General features: G+C 47.0%; 1 protein-coding gene across 1 annotated transcript in view; it reads right to left on the reverse strand.

The window, feature by feature from the left end:
- MOK (MOK protein kinase) overlaps positions 1 to 13,364 on the reverse strand; it is a 52,142-nt gene that overhangs the window by 7,430 nt on the left and 31,348 nt on the right. The window contains exons 6-8 of the mRNA XM_034642173.1: positions 3,529 to 3,607; positions 3,354 to 3,402; positions 1,211 to 1,389 (exon numbers count right to left, since the gene is read on the reverse strand). Of these exons, the coding sequence (XP_034498064.1) occupies positions 1,211 to 1,389; positions 3,354 to 3,402; positions 3,529 to 3,607 (307 nt within the window). The remainder of the gene's footprint in view (positions 1 to 1,210; positions 1,390 to 3,353; positions 3,403 to 3,528; positions 3,608 to 13,364) is intronic.

Here is a 13,364-nt window from a genome sequence, read left to right on the forward strand (position 1 = left end):
AAGAAATGTTTTGGAGCTTTTATGGATTTTGGAATCGTGGATGAAAGATTTTAAGCTTATATAAATAAATTCAATTTGCATGACATGCCACAAAGAAGGGTTTAGAAGAGCAGCTCTGCGCAGGAAAGCAGCCCTGTCCATGGCTACAGGAAAGACGAGGAAAACACAGGCAGGCAGGGAGCAGCTCTGACGCGGGGGGCCGGGCAGCAAGGGTGTGTGTGGCAGACCCCGCAGGCTGCCCACACTCTGGTGAGACGCCACCAGCCATCACATTCTCAACACTGAGGTCCTTTACCAGCCTTAGGGATTTTAGCACCGCAGAAAGGATTGTCTGTTGGTACTTTAAGCGTCAATGAAAGTGCCACTCAGCTTTCCAAAAATAACAAGTCGATTATCAATAGGAGTGTCCTAAAGGACACGCACGTCTGTATATATGAAGTGGGCAGTTGAGCTGGCGAGAGCAGACGACCCGGGTCCCCACCTATGATGCATGTCACCCAGATGTTAAACTCACCTGCTCGTCCTTGACAGTGCACTCCAAGCAGGCGAGTGCCGGCCCACCCCCTCCGTGGGCCTCTTCAACCCCACACCCTACTCACCCTGAGTGGGACAAGCCCACCTCCCTTTCTCCCGGGCCCGGCGGTGAAGCGCAAAGGCTGAGGGGTGTGGAGGCCGGGGATGATGGTTAAAACTTGGGGCTTTCTAGAATCCAGCTGCGCCACAGGTGACCCATCCTCACGCTTGTGACCAGCACTTCCTACCTGACAGACTCTCTCTCTCTGGGTAGATTCCAGGAGCAGGGGCACTGCTCACATATCCCCATGGCAGGCCCCACAAGGTGGCAATAAGCACGTTTCTACTCTGTTCCTGAACTCACCAATCAATCGTTTCACTGATGAAGCCGAACGGGGAGGCCCACCGACCTACGGCCAAGTTACGCCGGTAAGAAAGTAACTGATACTATCCTGTACCTTGTGACAAGCAAACAAGGAAAAGTATTTGACAAAAAGTAAAATGAAAGTCTGTACGTTTTCTGTCAGGTTAAACAGTCACACTGGCAGGATGGCCGTAAAGTCCGTCTGGCAAAGGAAGGGCCTGGCACGAAGCCACGCGGTAGGTCGGCCGAGCCTCGCCGTGTGGCCTGCTTCAGGACATCTGCACGGGGCCCGCCAGCACCAAGGAGTTCTCAGACACGACGCGGGCCAGCTACCTGGCGATCTCGTAGAACACACAGCCTGCGCTCCACAGGTCCATTTTGTAGGAGTAGAAGCCATCGGTGAGGAGACACTCCGGGGCGCGGTACCAGCGGGTGGAAATGTACTCTGTGTACGGCTGCTTGGAACGGATGCTCCGGCAGGACCCAAAGTCCCCTAATTTCAGGACATCCTGCTGCAGGGACCAATGACATCTCATCAAGCAGCTGTTATAATAAAGACCATTTTCAAATATTTATGCACCAACGGGAAATTTACTAGCATGGAAACTAGCTTATAAAATACAAATTACTGGGGCGCCTGGGTGGCACGGCGGTTAAGCGTCTGCCTTCGGCTCAGGGCGTGATCCCGGCGTTATGGGATCGAGTCCCACATCAGGTTCCTCTGCTGTGAGCCTGCTTCTTCCTCTCCCACTCCCCCTGCTTGTGTTCCCTCTCTCGCCGGCTGTCTCTATCTCTGTCGAATAAATAAATAAAATCTTTTAAAAAAAATTTTAAAAAAATACAAATTACTTCACAAGCACCCGCTTGTGCCTCTAGCAGATCACGAAGTGGTGTTTCTATTCCGTGGGACACGTTTACAAACATTCCGGCTATGTTTTCCAAATATTTCCAAATGTCTACAGGTTTTGAGAAATTTTAAGTCACAGCGTGAGTCTACAAATGAATTAAATACCGTCCGTAATGGTTCGTTCACCCCATTGTGTCTCTAACTTCCCTGCTGTCCAGCTCTGCTGGCAGCTTTGTTCTCTGCTGGGGGTTTGGGGGGCCGTGGCTTCTTTGGAGCAAGTCAGACAGACCGGGAGACACGTTTCGGGATATCGCTTCCATTGTGTTTACCCCTCACACTCAGTAATAACGTCCAGGCTGTCAACAAACTTGGAACCTCTGGTAGCGACACCTACAGCAAACATTGGACACAGCACGTTTCCTAGCCAGGCTGTCAAGAAACTTCCTTCCAACGGCCTTCCACCTGATCCTATTACCCAGTGCGTCATGTTGGACCTCCAACAAAATTGTAAGGTGTGTTAAAAGGCAAGAAAAAGAGTCTGAGAGACAAAGCAAGCATCAGAACCAGTTTCAGATGTGCACGATTTAGGAGTTTTGGAATTACCAGTCACGGAATTTAAAATCACTTATGAGTGATTTGTTAAGGGCTCTAGTGGAAAGAGTAGATGACGGGAAAATTCAGGTTAAGTTCAGATGGGAAACGCAAGCAGAGAGATGGAGCTCTAAGAAAGAATCAAAAGGAAGCACTAGAAATAAAAATCACTGTAACGGAAATAAAAAATGACTTTGATAAGCTCATCCACAGGCTAAACAGCCGAGGAAAGAACCAGAGCGCTGGAAGATGGGCCAACAGAAACTTCGAAGCTGAAATGCAGAGACAACAAATAATGGCAAAAACAGAGAAAAACAGCCAAGATCTGTGGGACAACTTCAAAAGGTGTGGCACTCACACTACGATGTGGACGCAGAATGATGACACTGAGGGAAAAATCCAGACCAAGAAAGAGCACATACTATAGAATGCCATTTAGAGAACATTCTAGAAAGTGCAAACGAATGCCTGGGGACAATGGACAGGAGGGATGACCAAGGAGCATGAGGAACCTTCCAGGAGCGAGAGGTCCGTCTGCTTGGCTGTGACGACGGCTTCATGTGTGTATGCCCAAACTTAGCAGGCTGTACGCTTCAAGTACTTACAGTTGACGTGGCTACAGACTGGGACACCCCTGAGCGCAAATTCTGCCTCTTCTCCTTTCACATGCACAGTGTTTGAAGGGATAATATGGAGTTTATTTATCTATTAGTTTTTTAAGTAGTGTCTATACCCAACATGGGGCTTGAGTTCATGACCCCGAAATCAAGAGTCGCATGCTCCACTGACTGAGCCAGCCCGGGGCCCCTGCGTTTATTTTTGCCTATAGTAAGAGAAGAGGGCCTCAGATTATTTCCTTCCAGATGTACAGCTGTATTAATGGCACTTATTAAATAAACCACTTTTTCCAACTGGGAGAAAACAACAGCAGCATAATAAACATGGTGCCCAACTATCGGGATTGAAAGCCTATCTGGTAAAATGGTTTTCTATTCTACCTTTCTTCTGATACCATTTTTTTTATATAGAAATTCTTACCTTTATTAATATATTTTCTGGCTTTACATCTCTGTGAAATATTCCATTTCTGCATTCAATATAAAAGGAAGGACAGAGTTAATTTGTGTCTCATTCAAATTCTTTTATGTCGAATTTTTAATGAATGTTAATACATTTTATCAATTTGAGTCCCGCCAATTCTCCAAGGGCATACCTGTGCATATGATCAAGGGATTTACATAACTGGTACATATAGTGCATAATCTTTTTTTCTGATAATGGGTGTCTTCTCCCTGTGCAATTAAGGAAATAGCCAATTATAGTTACCAATGATACATATCCCGTTTTTTGGAAACAAAAATAGAATCCAACGATTTTATTTAATGTGTGAAAACCTAAAAAACAACCTTTAGTAATTTCAGGAAATATTAAATACACCATTTAAAATTCTACCTACTGGCATGATTTCACGTAAAATCCCCCGCGCATGCATTCTGACATAACAGTAGTACTGAGTAATAAGCACCAGAGTAGTCGGGTCTGAAAAATCCCACTCAGGCCCCCGCCCCGGGGCAGGCCTTGCGGGACACACCCTTCCAAACAGTTGACTATCAAGTGTCAGGAGTCACTTGAAAATCCAGGGTTTTCCTCGACTTCCAGTCTGGATTTTTTTTTTTTAAGATTTTATTTATTTATCTGAGAGAGAGAGAGCATGAGCAAGGGAGCATGCTTGAGTGCAAGTGGGGAGGACGACGAGGGACAAGCGGACTCCACCTCCGGACCCTGAGATCATGACCTGAGCCGAAACCAAGAGTCCACACTTGATCCACTGGGCCACCGAGGTGCCCCAGGATATTTCCACTTTAAAGGAGGATGGATCACAGCTCCAAGGAGTGTGCTTCTAATGGAAGAAGACCCAGGATCGCTTTGAATTTCACGGCCCGCTCTGCTCTGAGGGAAGGCAGCCGTCGGTTGGCCTCTGGCCCCCACGCCCACCTGCCTGAGGGTTTTTACGTCCTACAACTCTCAACATCACACTCCAGCATCACGGTTATCCTTGTTTCAGAAGATGTCACATTTTACCTGATTTTAATTTCAAAGGTGTGCGTTTTTATTAAGTTTTAAAATCTGAAAAACAACCCTTCTCGCCTAACAATCCAGAAAACCACTTTCCCCTCTGTAAGTGCATATCCCGTTTGACATATTTTGCTCCTAAGTCTGCAATTTCTGTTGACAAATAAATGTATTCTTTTCCTCTTACTAGACAAGAATATTTTCTGTTAATAGAAAATAATTGAAATTACAAAATGTCTAAGTACAATTAACTTTTTCATAATACCATAATCTTTTTATTCTGTTTCAAATAATTTATCACCCACTTCCTAGAATTTAAAAGAATTAAATGAAGACTTAGTCATCTTTCCCTAGCTTGAGTAATTCTGTAACTTTATATTAAATTCCTATCTGTATAAAGATGAAAGGAAAGCAAAATTTCTATTCTCCATAGCATGTGCCGTTGGATGAATCTTCCTGAAATCTGCTTCTTGTCCTGTGACGGGGGTCTCACTGCCCACTGAATTAGCCTGGCATTCAGGACCCCCTTCCTCCCAGGGTCTCAGGAAGACACAGGATGTTCCCCCCACTCCGAGGCATCTGTGACTCAGCAGGTCTGTGGTGGGACCCCTAGAGCTGCCTTACGAACAAGGACCCAGGCGCGGCTGCCAGGCCCGGACCCACTTGGAGAGCCGCGCCCCATCACATCCCTCTTGCTTACTGAATGCTCCAGCCAAATTCACCCGTAGATGCTTCTGTACATGCCCCCAAAGCTCTCCTGCTTCATACCTGTGCTCGGGCCGTTTTGTTCTAGGAGCACCTTCCCAGCCACGCCCACACACCCAGACCTTACGGTGTCAACTTGTCAGGACAGTCATCTGAACGTGCACTCAGGTGGAGTCTTCCGGGGAAAGTCTAACGCACCCAATCTTCATCATCACCTAGGGGTGCTTTAAAATGGTGATTCCCATGGGGCACCTCGGCGGCTCAGTCGGTGAAGCCTCTGACCCCGGCTCAGGTCATGATCTCAGGGTTGTCTACTTGTCCCTCTCCCTCTGCTCATGCATGTGTGCTCTTGCTCTCTCTCAAATAAAATCTTTTAAAAATTAAAAAAATAAAACAAAATGGTGATTCCCAGCTCCAAACCCAGACCTAATGAATCACAAAACCAAACACATGGGCCAGGAATCTGCATTTCTTGGCTGCCCTCAGTCCCCAGTATAAGAGCCCTCTTTGAGTGCTGACCCTTCCTTTCCTCTTTGTTCACCCCACCCACCCATTCATAGACCTGCAGGTAAGGACGTGGCTCCCCCCACCCCCGTGCCCCTCCGTGAGGATCCTTGCCTACGGGAGGGGGCTCCTGAGCAAGCAAGGTGCAGTGTGAACTATGTGGGACCTCGGTCTGAGCAATCTTGGAGTCCACACCCTTGACCAAGGGGGAGCCTGACAATCCATGCTCTACAACGGTTTTTCAAAAACAAGATCCCAACGTTCCAGGCCTGAGACTCTATCTGGTTCCTAACAGATTCTTGTTCTGAAACATCTTGAAACAAACAGGAGAACTAATAAACCACTCGTAAGCGCCTGTGGGAGTCGTCCTCACCACCAAGAGACCCTGAAGAGCGCTTCCCTGTGTGTTTGAGCTATCCCGACCAAGTTAATTTGTGCAACCAAATATCCTTGTTAACAAGATTCTAAAGAATGTCATGTACAGTACCAATACTGTAAAAAATATTTACAGGAACACAATGATAAACTCCGGCATTTGTTGCTGGGACTGAAGGAAGGAACGCAGCCACCAGTGTAGCCTGCACTGTCACAGAGTATCTCGCACGCACCCCTTCCCACAAGAGCGTGCATCCGCAGGCCTGTGCCAGGCTCTCCCAGGCAGGCTTGGAGGGGCCTGCTGGGCTCCGGCACGCACAGGCTAACGGTCTACCGTAGACGGCCTGGCCCAGGGGCTGTGCCCGCGGCACCAGGCACGCACACTCCTGCCGCAGCACCTGCCGAAGGAGAAGTCTGCATGATGGCGCTCCGATCTGAGGCGAGAGACCCCGACCTGCAGGGGGTAGCAGGCATCAGGATGTCAGCCTCAGCTGGAGCTGTCAACCGTGTCAAACCCCTCCCTTGTCATCCGTGTCAAAACTCAAGGACGGCTCCTCCGGTTCCGCTCGATGAAGCCAGCTCATTTTCGGCAAGTGCTGAGGCTTCTGTGCAATTCCACTTCCTCACCTCTACCACGGAGGCGAGCGCGGGATGGGGCAGCCCAGGTGCAGTCGTGACGAGCGCGCACACTAAGCAGTTAACGTAATACCAGCGAGGAGGACAGTGACCCGCATCTACTGAAGACTCTGCAGGGGTCACTGCTCTACACACGGCACGCGCTATTTTACTGATTCCTTACAACCACCCGAAGAGTTAGACACTAGGACCATTCCCATTCCACAGACTAGGACCAAGGCTCACAGGCCTGACGGAGACCCGCCATCCTCAAACACGCAGGACAGAGGAGCTCTGTGCCATGGCCACACAGCCAAACCGGAGCCGCGCTTCCAGAAGCAACAGCATCAAAACTAACAGACGGTGGCACGGGCTTGGAAGAAAATTCCAGTAACAAAAATGCATCACTCACACCCTAGCTGAATGGCACAGAGACCTACCACGTAAGGAAAACAAAGACATGGATCACTGTGTCAAAGTGTTTCAAGGAAGTGTTAGGAATGCCAAAACAGATGTATTTCACTTATACTTTCCTTTTTATACACACATGAAAGTGATCTGGGCGGAAACTGTCTAAATAGATCCCAAGAGCTTTCAGTAAGAACAGAAGTGAAATTGCTAAGTAGATAAGGAAGCTGTGAGAGCCTGTCGGCCGTGTTTCCTCTTCTGTTAGGACATAAAAATGCCGCGTCTTACAATCAGTCGGTCAGATTGATGAAACATAAAAATACAATTGAATTGATCCAACACAGTGATGTTAGGCAAAACAGCCACGTCGCAGGTAATAAGGCACACCGCCTCAGCTCTTCACAGAAATATGAACTGTAATGCTATGTTTACAGTCAAACCAAACTTGTTTTGCTTTTTCCTACTTGGTTCATTCCCCAACTCATGGATTTACTTCAGGGTGCCTGCCCCACCCACAGCCTCTAAAAGGTACAACCCTAAGGGGACAAGGCCGGCCCACTGGACCTGCGACAGCCAGCACTCCAGCAGGTGGCCATGACCGGGATTTCTGGGGCTGGCCCATCTGCTGCCAGGGGAGGCTCCCAGGGTCTGAGTGGCCAGGTCTGCCAAGAGAAGTGGGGAGGGACAACCAGAGGAGAAAAGGTGGGGGACCACGTGGCTCCGTGGGGGTCAGTGGTGGCCAGACCTTTGACAGCCAGATCTTTCCTGATTCCACCTCCTAAGGGGCCCGACTGAGCTTCCTGCAGCAGATGTGGTTTTACCATAAACTCCCTCTTTCATATGGGACCTAGCTGAATGGCATGTGCTCCTTGCGATAAAACCAACCTACAATACTCGATATCTATAACCATCAACCACATGGACAACTAACACCGTGCTACGCAGGGGACAGTGCTGGGCACTAAGAGGACGCCAATGATGTAGCCAACAAGGCCTTGCTGTCAGAGAGCAAACAGCCCAGTGGACAGTGGGACAAATGATAAAGAAGCAGATACACGGAAACGAGAGGGAGATGCAACGAAGAGGGAGGGGGAGGTGAGGGAGCAAGTGTCCAAGGCTCTAAAGCAGGCACTGGAGGGCGGGGGCACAGTGACCTAGCCATTCACAAAGCAAAGCAATTTAGCTTGAAACAATTAAAAAACAAAACAGGGGCGCCTGCGTGGCACAGCAGTTGGGCGTCTGCCTTCGGCTCAGGGCGTGGTCCTGGCGTTGTGGGATCGAGCCCCGCATCGGGCTCCTCTGCTGTGAGCCTGCTTCTTCCTCTCCCACTCCCCCTGCTTGTGTTCCCTCTCTCACTGGCTGTCTCTGTCTCTGTCACATAAATAAATAAAATCTTTAAAAAACAAAACAAAACAAAACAAAAATAGAATCAGATATGAGTTAAAATAATAGATGCCTCTAGGGGCGCCTGGCTGGCTCAGTGGGAAGAACATGAGACTCTTGATCTTGGGGTCATGAGTTTGAGTCCCACATTGGGTGTAGAGATTATGTAAATAAAAAAAACTTTAAAAAATAAAACAATAGATGCCCCTATAATCAGGTGATTATCTTAACCAGTTTTTCCTTATAAACTCCAAGACAACCTTTCCTGCTACATATGGCAGATGCCGGGTGCCACATGCACAAGGCATCCAAATAAACCAGCCAGGACTGCCAGCGGTGCCAAGGCGTGCCAGCTACTCACTCCCCACCATGAACGTTCTTCCCAAGTGAGTGGCAGGCAAAATACCCCCACCATCTCCTCGCCGGTCTCCCCACCACCATTCTTGCTCTCACGGCTCACAAAGCAGACCCATCCCAACCCCAATCTCGCAGGCCAGGTGTGAGAGCCCAAAGCAATATTCTTCAGGTTGCTTGTAGTGGGGAGCTCCAAACGTGATTGGGTTCTGCCTAAATCAGACCACCTGAGAAAGAGGATTCAGGCCCGCGTTACGGGGACAGACGAGAGGAGGCAGAGCATCCAGTGTGAGTGCAGGTGGCGGTGGAGGCGGCTTCCTGACTCTGGCAGAGGCCGCCGGGTTCTAGGGCTGACGGCTGCACTAGCAGCTTCCTCACTGGGAGCATCCTGTCCGTGCCGAGACAGCAGCCTCCTTGGCAGCCCAATCCCGCAGAATCATTTTTGGAAGCTGCTTCCTGGAGGCCACATCCAGAGCATCTCTTCCACCCTCCCAGCGACTCTGTGAAGCCGTGCATATCACATAAGTCCCTTGGAGTTAAACTGGCGAGAACAGATGCTGTCTGTTGTCTGCAGTTGGAAGGGTCCACCTATGACCCAATCATGCTTTAGACAGAAACATCCTTCTGAAAAGCACGAACTGATACTGGTCCAGGGGCTGTTTGTTACTGGTTTAAGAGACGACAAAACTAAGAGCAACCGGGAATTTCATGGCAATTCAACATTGCTGTGACATCTAAGCACAACATAATTTTTCCATTAATTACTTCTTATGTATTTTACAGAAGTTCTGGTCCACAACAGATTAGGGAAAAAAATGAACAAACAAAAAACAGGTCTTCCACTATAGATAGTTTTAGAAACACTGGTCTAAACACCAATCAAAAGATGTTTCTCCCCTGCTTTAAACCCCAGTGCTTCCCATTGATCTTAGAATAACCTGAATTCTTACCCTGGCCCTACCCTGCTCCACTGGCCCCTACCTAACTCATTGCCTATAACTCTCTTCCTTGTGCTCCAGACACACTGGCCTCTTAACGTCATGGTGACCTCAGGACCTTTGCACTGTCTCTGTCTGAAATACTCCATCCCCATCACTCGGACATGTGACCTGTTTTATTCACTCCTAACACTTATCCCTGTCTCGAACTCTTTCTTGATCATTTCTTTACTTGTTCAGTGTCTCTCTCTTCCTCAGAGTGTGAGCCCACATGTGTGAGACCATTTCCGTCACCACTGTTCCCACCTCCAGAGCAGCGCTTGGCACGTAGCAGTGAATGAGAGAGACTTTCTCTGCTGCATTTGCCTGCATCTGCCACTCTTCCAGGTGAAGCCCATGATCACTTCTGCCTCACCTGACACCTACTGGACACAGAGAAAATCACTCCCAGCAATTCATTTTCTCTAACAAGTGTGACTTTCACATAGTTTCTCTCTTCAGTAGACTGAAGAAAATGCATCTTCTATTCCTCTTCTCTACCTTCACCAGACCTTTGTGAATAAAGTAGGCCTCTCAATAAACACCGTGTGATCATCCTTTCATGCTATTAACTGGCTCTTTGATATCTGACAGGGCCATTCAATATTCTAATCATCTGATAGCAGGAAAAGCTTTAGTGACTGATTCAGTTTTCAGTACGTCAGTGTCGTCATCAACAAGAACAGATAATTAGCAGGTGCCTACTCACTGGAGGCACTCAGCAGGGGGCCAGCAGTGGGGACCCAGGGTGGCAGTGGAGCTGGATGTTAATGTTTCAGTCAGACTGGAGTCTTGGTTCTGGCTCTACTATTTATTAATAACCTTGGATTCTCACTTAATCCTTGAAGTCTCAATTTCCTCATCTGTAAAACGGAGATGTGATGACGATGATAACGATGACAATGACGACGACGACGATGACGATGATGATGATGATGACAACGATGACGACGATGACGACGATAATGATGATGATGACGATGACAATGATGATGACAGCAATGACGATGATGATGACGATGACAATGACGATGACGATGATGACAATGACGATGATGACAATGATGATGACGATGACAATGATGACGATGACGATGATGACAACGATGACGATGATGACGACGATGACAACGATGACGACGACGATGATGAGGAGGAGGAGGAGGAGAATGATGATGCCGCTAGGCACCGAGGGTTGTCAAGAGGCTGCAGGTGTGATGGTTCAGGACATGCACTCTCCAAGAGGCCGTCCAAGTCCAAACGCCACGTCCACCATTTACTAGGTACGTAACCTTGGACAAGTTACTTATCTCTCTCTGCCTCCATTTCTCCATCTTTAAAATGGGGATAGTAACACTGTCTGCCTGAATGGCTGTCATGAAGGTAAAATGAGTTAGTTCCTACAAAGGGCTAAGAAGAGCACCTGACAGGTCGTCAGCATTCATGAACTGTTGGCTGTTATAGTGATCATTGTATTTCATCAATTCTCAGATTTTTTCCCTCACATTTTAACATCTCTGAAATCACTACGCATGCTGCAATATTTAGTATCTTACAGTGACTCCCTGCCATTTTCTCCATCTTTTAACATCTCTAAAACTAGTGTACCCCTGACAACTGGGCACTGAGCACAGCACTGGCCTATGGAAGACACACAACATTTACGTGATGAGTGAATGTCTGTTGATCTACAATATAACGTTTTTTTTTAAAGTAGGCTGCACGCCCAGCATGGAGCCCGAGAATGGGCTCAAAGTCACGACTCTGAGCTGAGATCAAGAGTCAGATGCTCAACCAACTGAGCCACCCGGGCACCCCGTAACATTCCATTTTCTATAATCTCTCTCTGTAGACAAATACTGAAAGAAATGGATTCGATTTCTTCAATTATACAATTCCCCCTACTACTGGAAATTAAAGATATTTCTTTCTAAACAAAGATTTCTCAAATGTCTAAATACATAGGAACTTACTGGTAATGATCCCCTCCCTGTGCATTTGCAATTTCACACTCTAGGAAGCAACAATCAGAATTCTAATATAAGGGGCGCCTGGGTAGCACAGTCGTTAAGCGTCTGCCTTCGGCTCAGGGCGTGATACCGGCGTTCCGGGATCGAGCCCCATGTCCGGCTCCTCTGCTGGGAGCCTGCTTCTTCCTCTCCCACTACCCGTGCTTGTGTTCCCTCTCTCGCTGGCTGTCTCTCTGTCACATAAATAAATAAAAAAATCTTTAAAAAAAATAATTAAAAAAAGAATTCTAATATAAGACACATCTCACACCAAGAGGCCCACTACTAAATAAAGGAAGTGATTATGCAGGTTCATTAAAAAGCAAAATGTTGGCTCGGTTAAAAAAAAAAAAAAATTAACATGGAGTAATAAGGTTTGGTGGTTGTTTCTCTTGATTGTATTTGGGACCCTGTCCTGACACTCTGATGGACAGACATACAGACAGGATCAAACGGCACAATCTGTATCAGACAGAATGTATGAGAAAATGTAATCATGGAACAACACCTCAATTATCCAGACTGTTTGGAATAGACGCTTAAAAAAGTGACATTTCCAGATCAATAAGGTTTACTCCTTGAACGTGAAACTCTTCTCTATTGTCATCATTTTAAGTGGGAATATTTTCAAGACATTTACTTTCTTCACTTTCCTACTTTTTCCATCATGTTACCGGCGTGCTGACCACCACCCACCACGCGGTTGTGCGTTCTCTAGCCCATCCTGGGGGACGTCTGCCCAGACTGCTCTCGTTTGGGGTGGCACTGATGCTGCTGTACTCATATTTTATATTTTCAGTTTCCTCGCCCACTGTGGGACTGTCACCTGTCACTTTCTGTTACTGCTGATGGCCAACTTCTAGAAGCTCCTTCTAACCAACGGCTCTATTCTAAATAGGTTTTAAACCAAGTAACCTGAAAACTAACTTTGTTAGAATTGGACTTACAACACAATTAAACAGATCCCTGATGGGCTTACCTATGAATAAAATATACAAGGTTTGTAACATAAATACCATTTATTCCCAGATATAAGGCAATCTCCTATTTTCTCAAGAAGATCCTGAAGTTTGGGCACCTGGGTGGCTCAGTCTTAAGCGTCTGCTTTCAGCTCAGGGCGTGATCCCGGGATCAAGCCCCATATCAGGCTCCCTGCTCCACTGGGAGCCTGCTTCTCCCTCTCCCACTCCCCCTGCTGTGTTCCCTTTCTCGCTGTGTCTCTCTCTGTCAAATAAATACATAAAATCTTAAAAAAAAAAAAAAAAAGATCCTAAATCTTTTAGATTCAAAAGTTTTTCATCGTCTATAGATGTATAAAAACTTGCCTGTTATTTATTTTATTAGTAATTTACTAAAGCACACATTTCAGATCACACATAAAATACCCTAGCTTGATCATGTTTTCCACTTTCTGTGTCGTAACAGTTTTATCTGAGCTCTTCACGTGCATCTGCAGCATCAGTCTTCTTCATCACAAGACCAGCTTCTTGGTCTTAAAATTTTTACATAGCACAGCATCTTCGGTTTGGCCTGAATTGTTTCAGATAATGCAGCAGTTTTTAAATCATCTATGCTGCTGCCACTAAAATTCTATTCCAAGCCATAACTAGTCACGCACAGAACACGGAGCAGCTGATTTGGTTTCA

This window comes from Ailuropoda melanoleuca, chromosome 14 (assembly GCF_002007445.2).
Source record: "Ailuropoda melanoleuca isolate Jingjing chromosome 14, ASM200744v2, whole genome shotgun sequence".
NCBI lineage: Eukaryota > Metazoa > Chordata > Mammalia > Carnivora > Ursidae > Ailuropoda > Ailuropoda melanoleuca.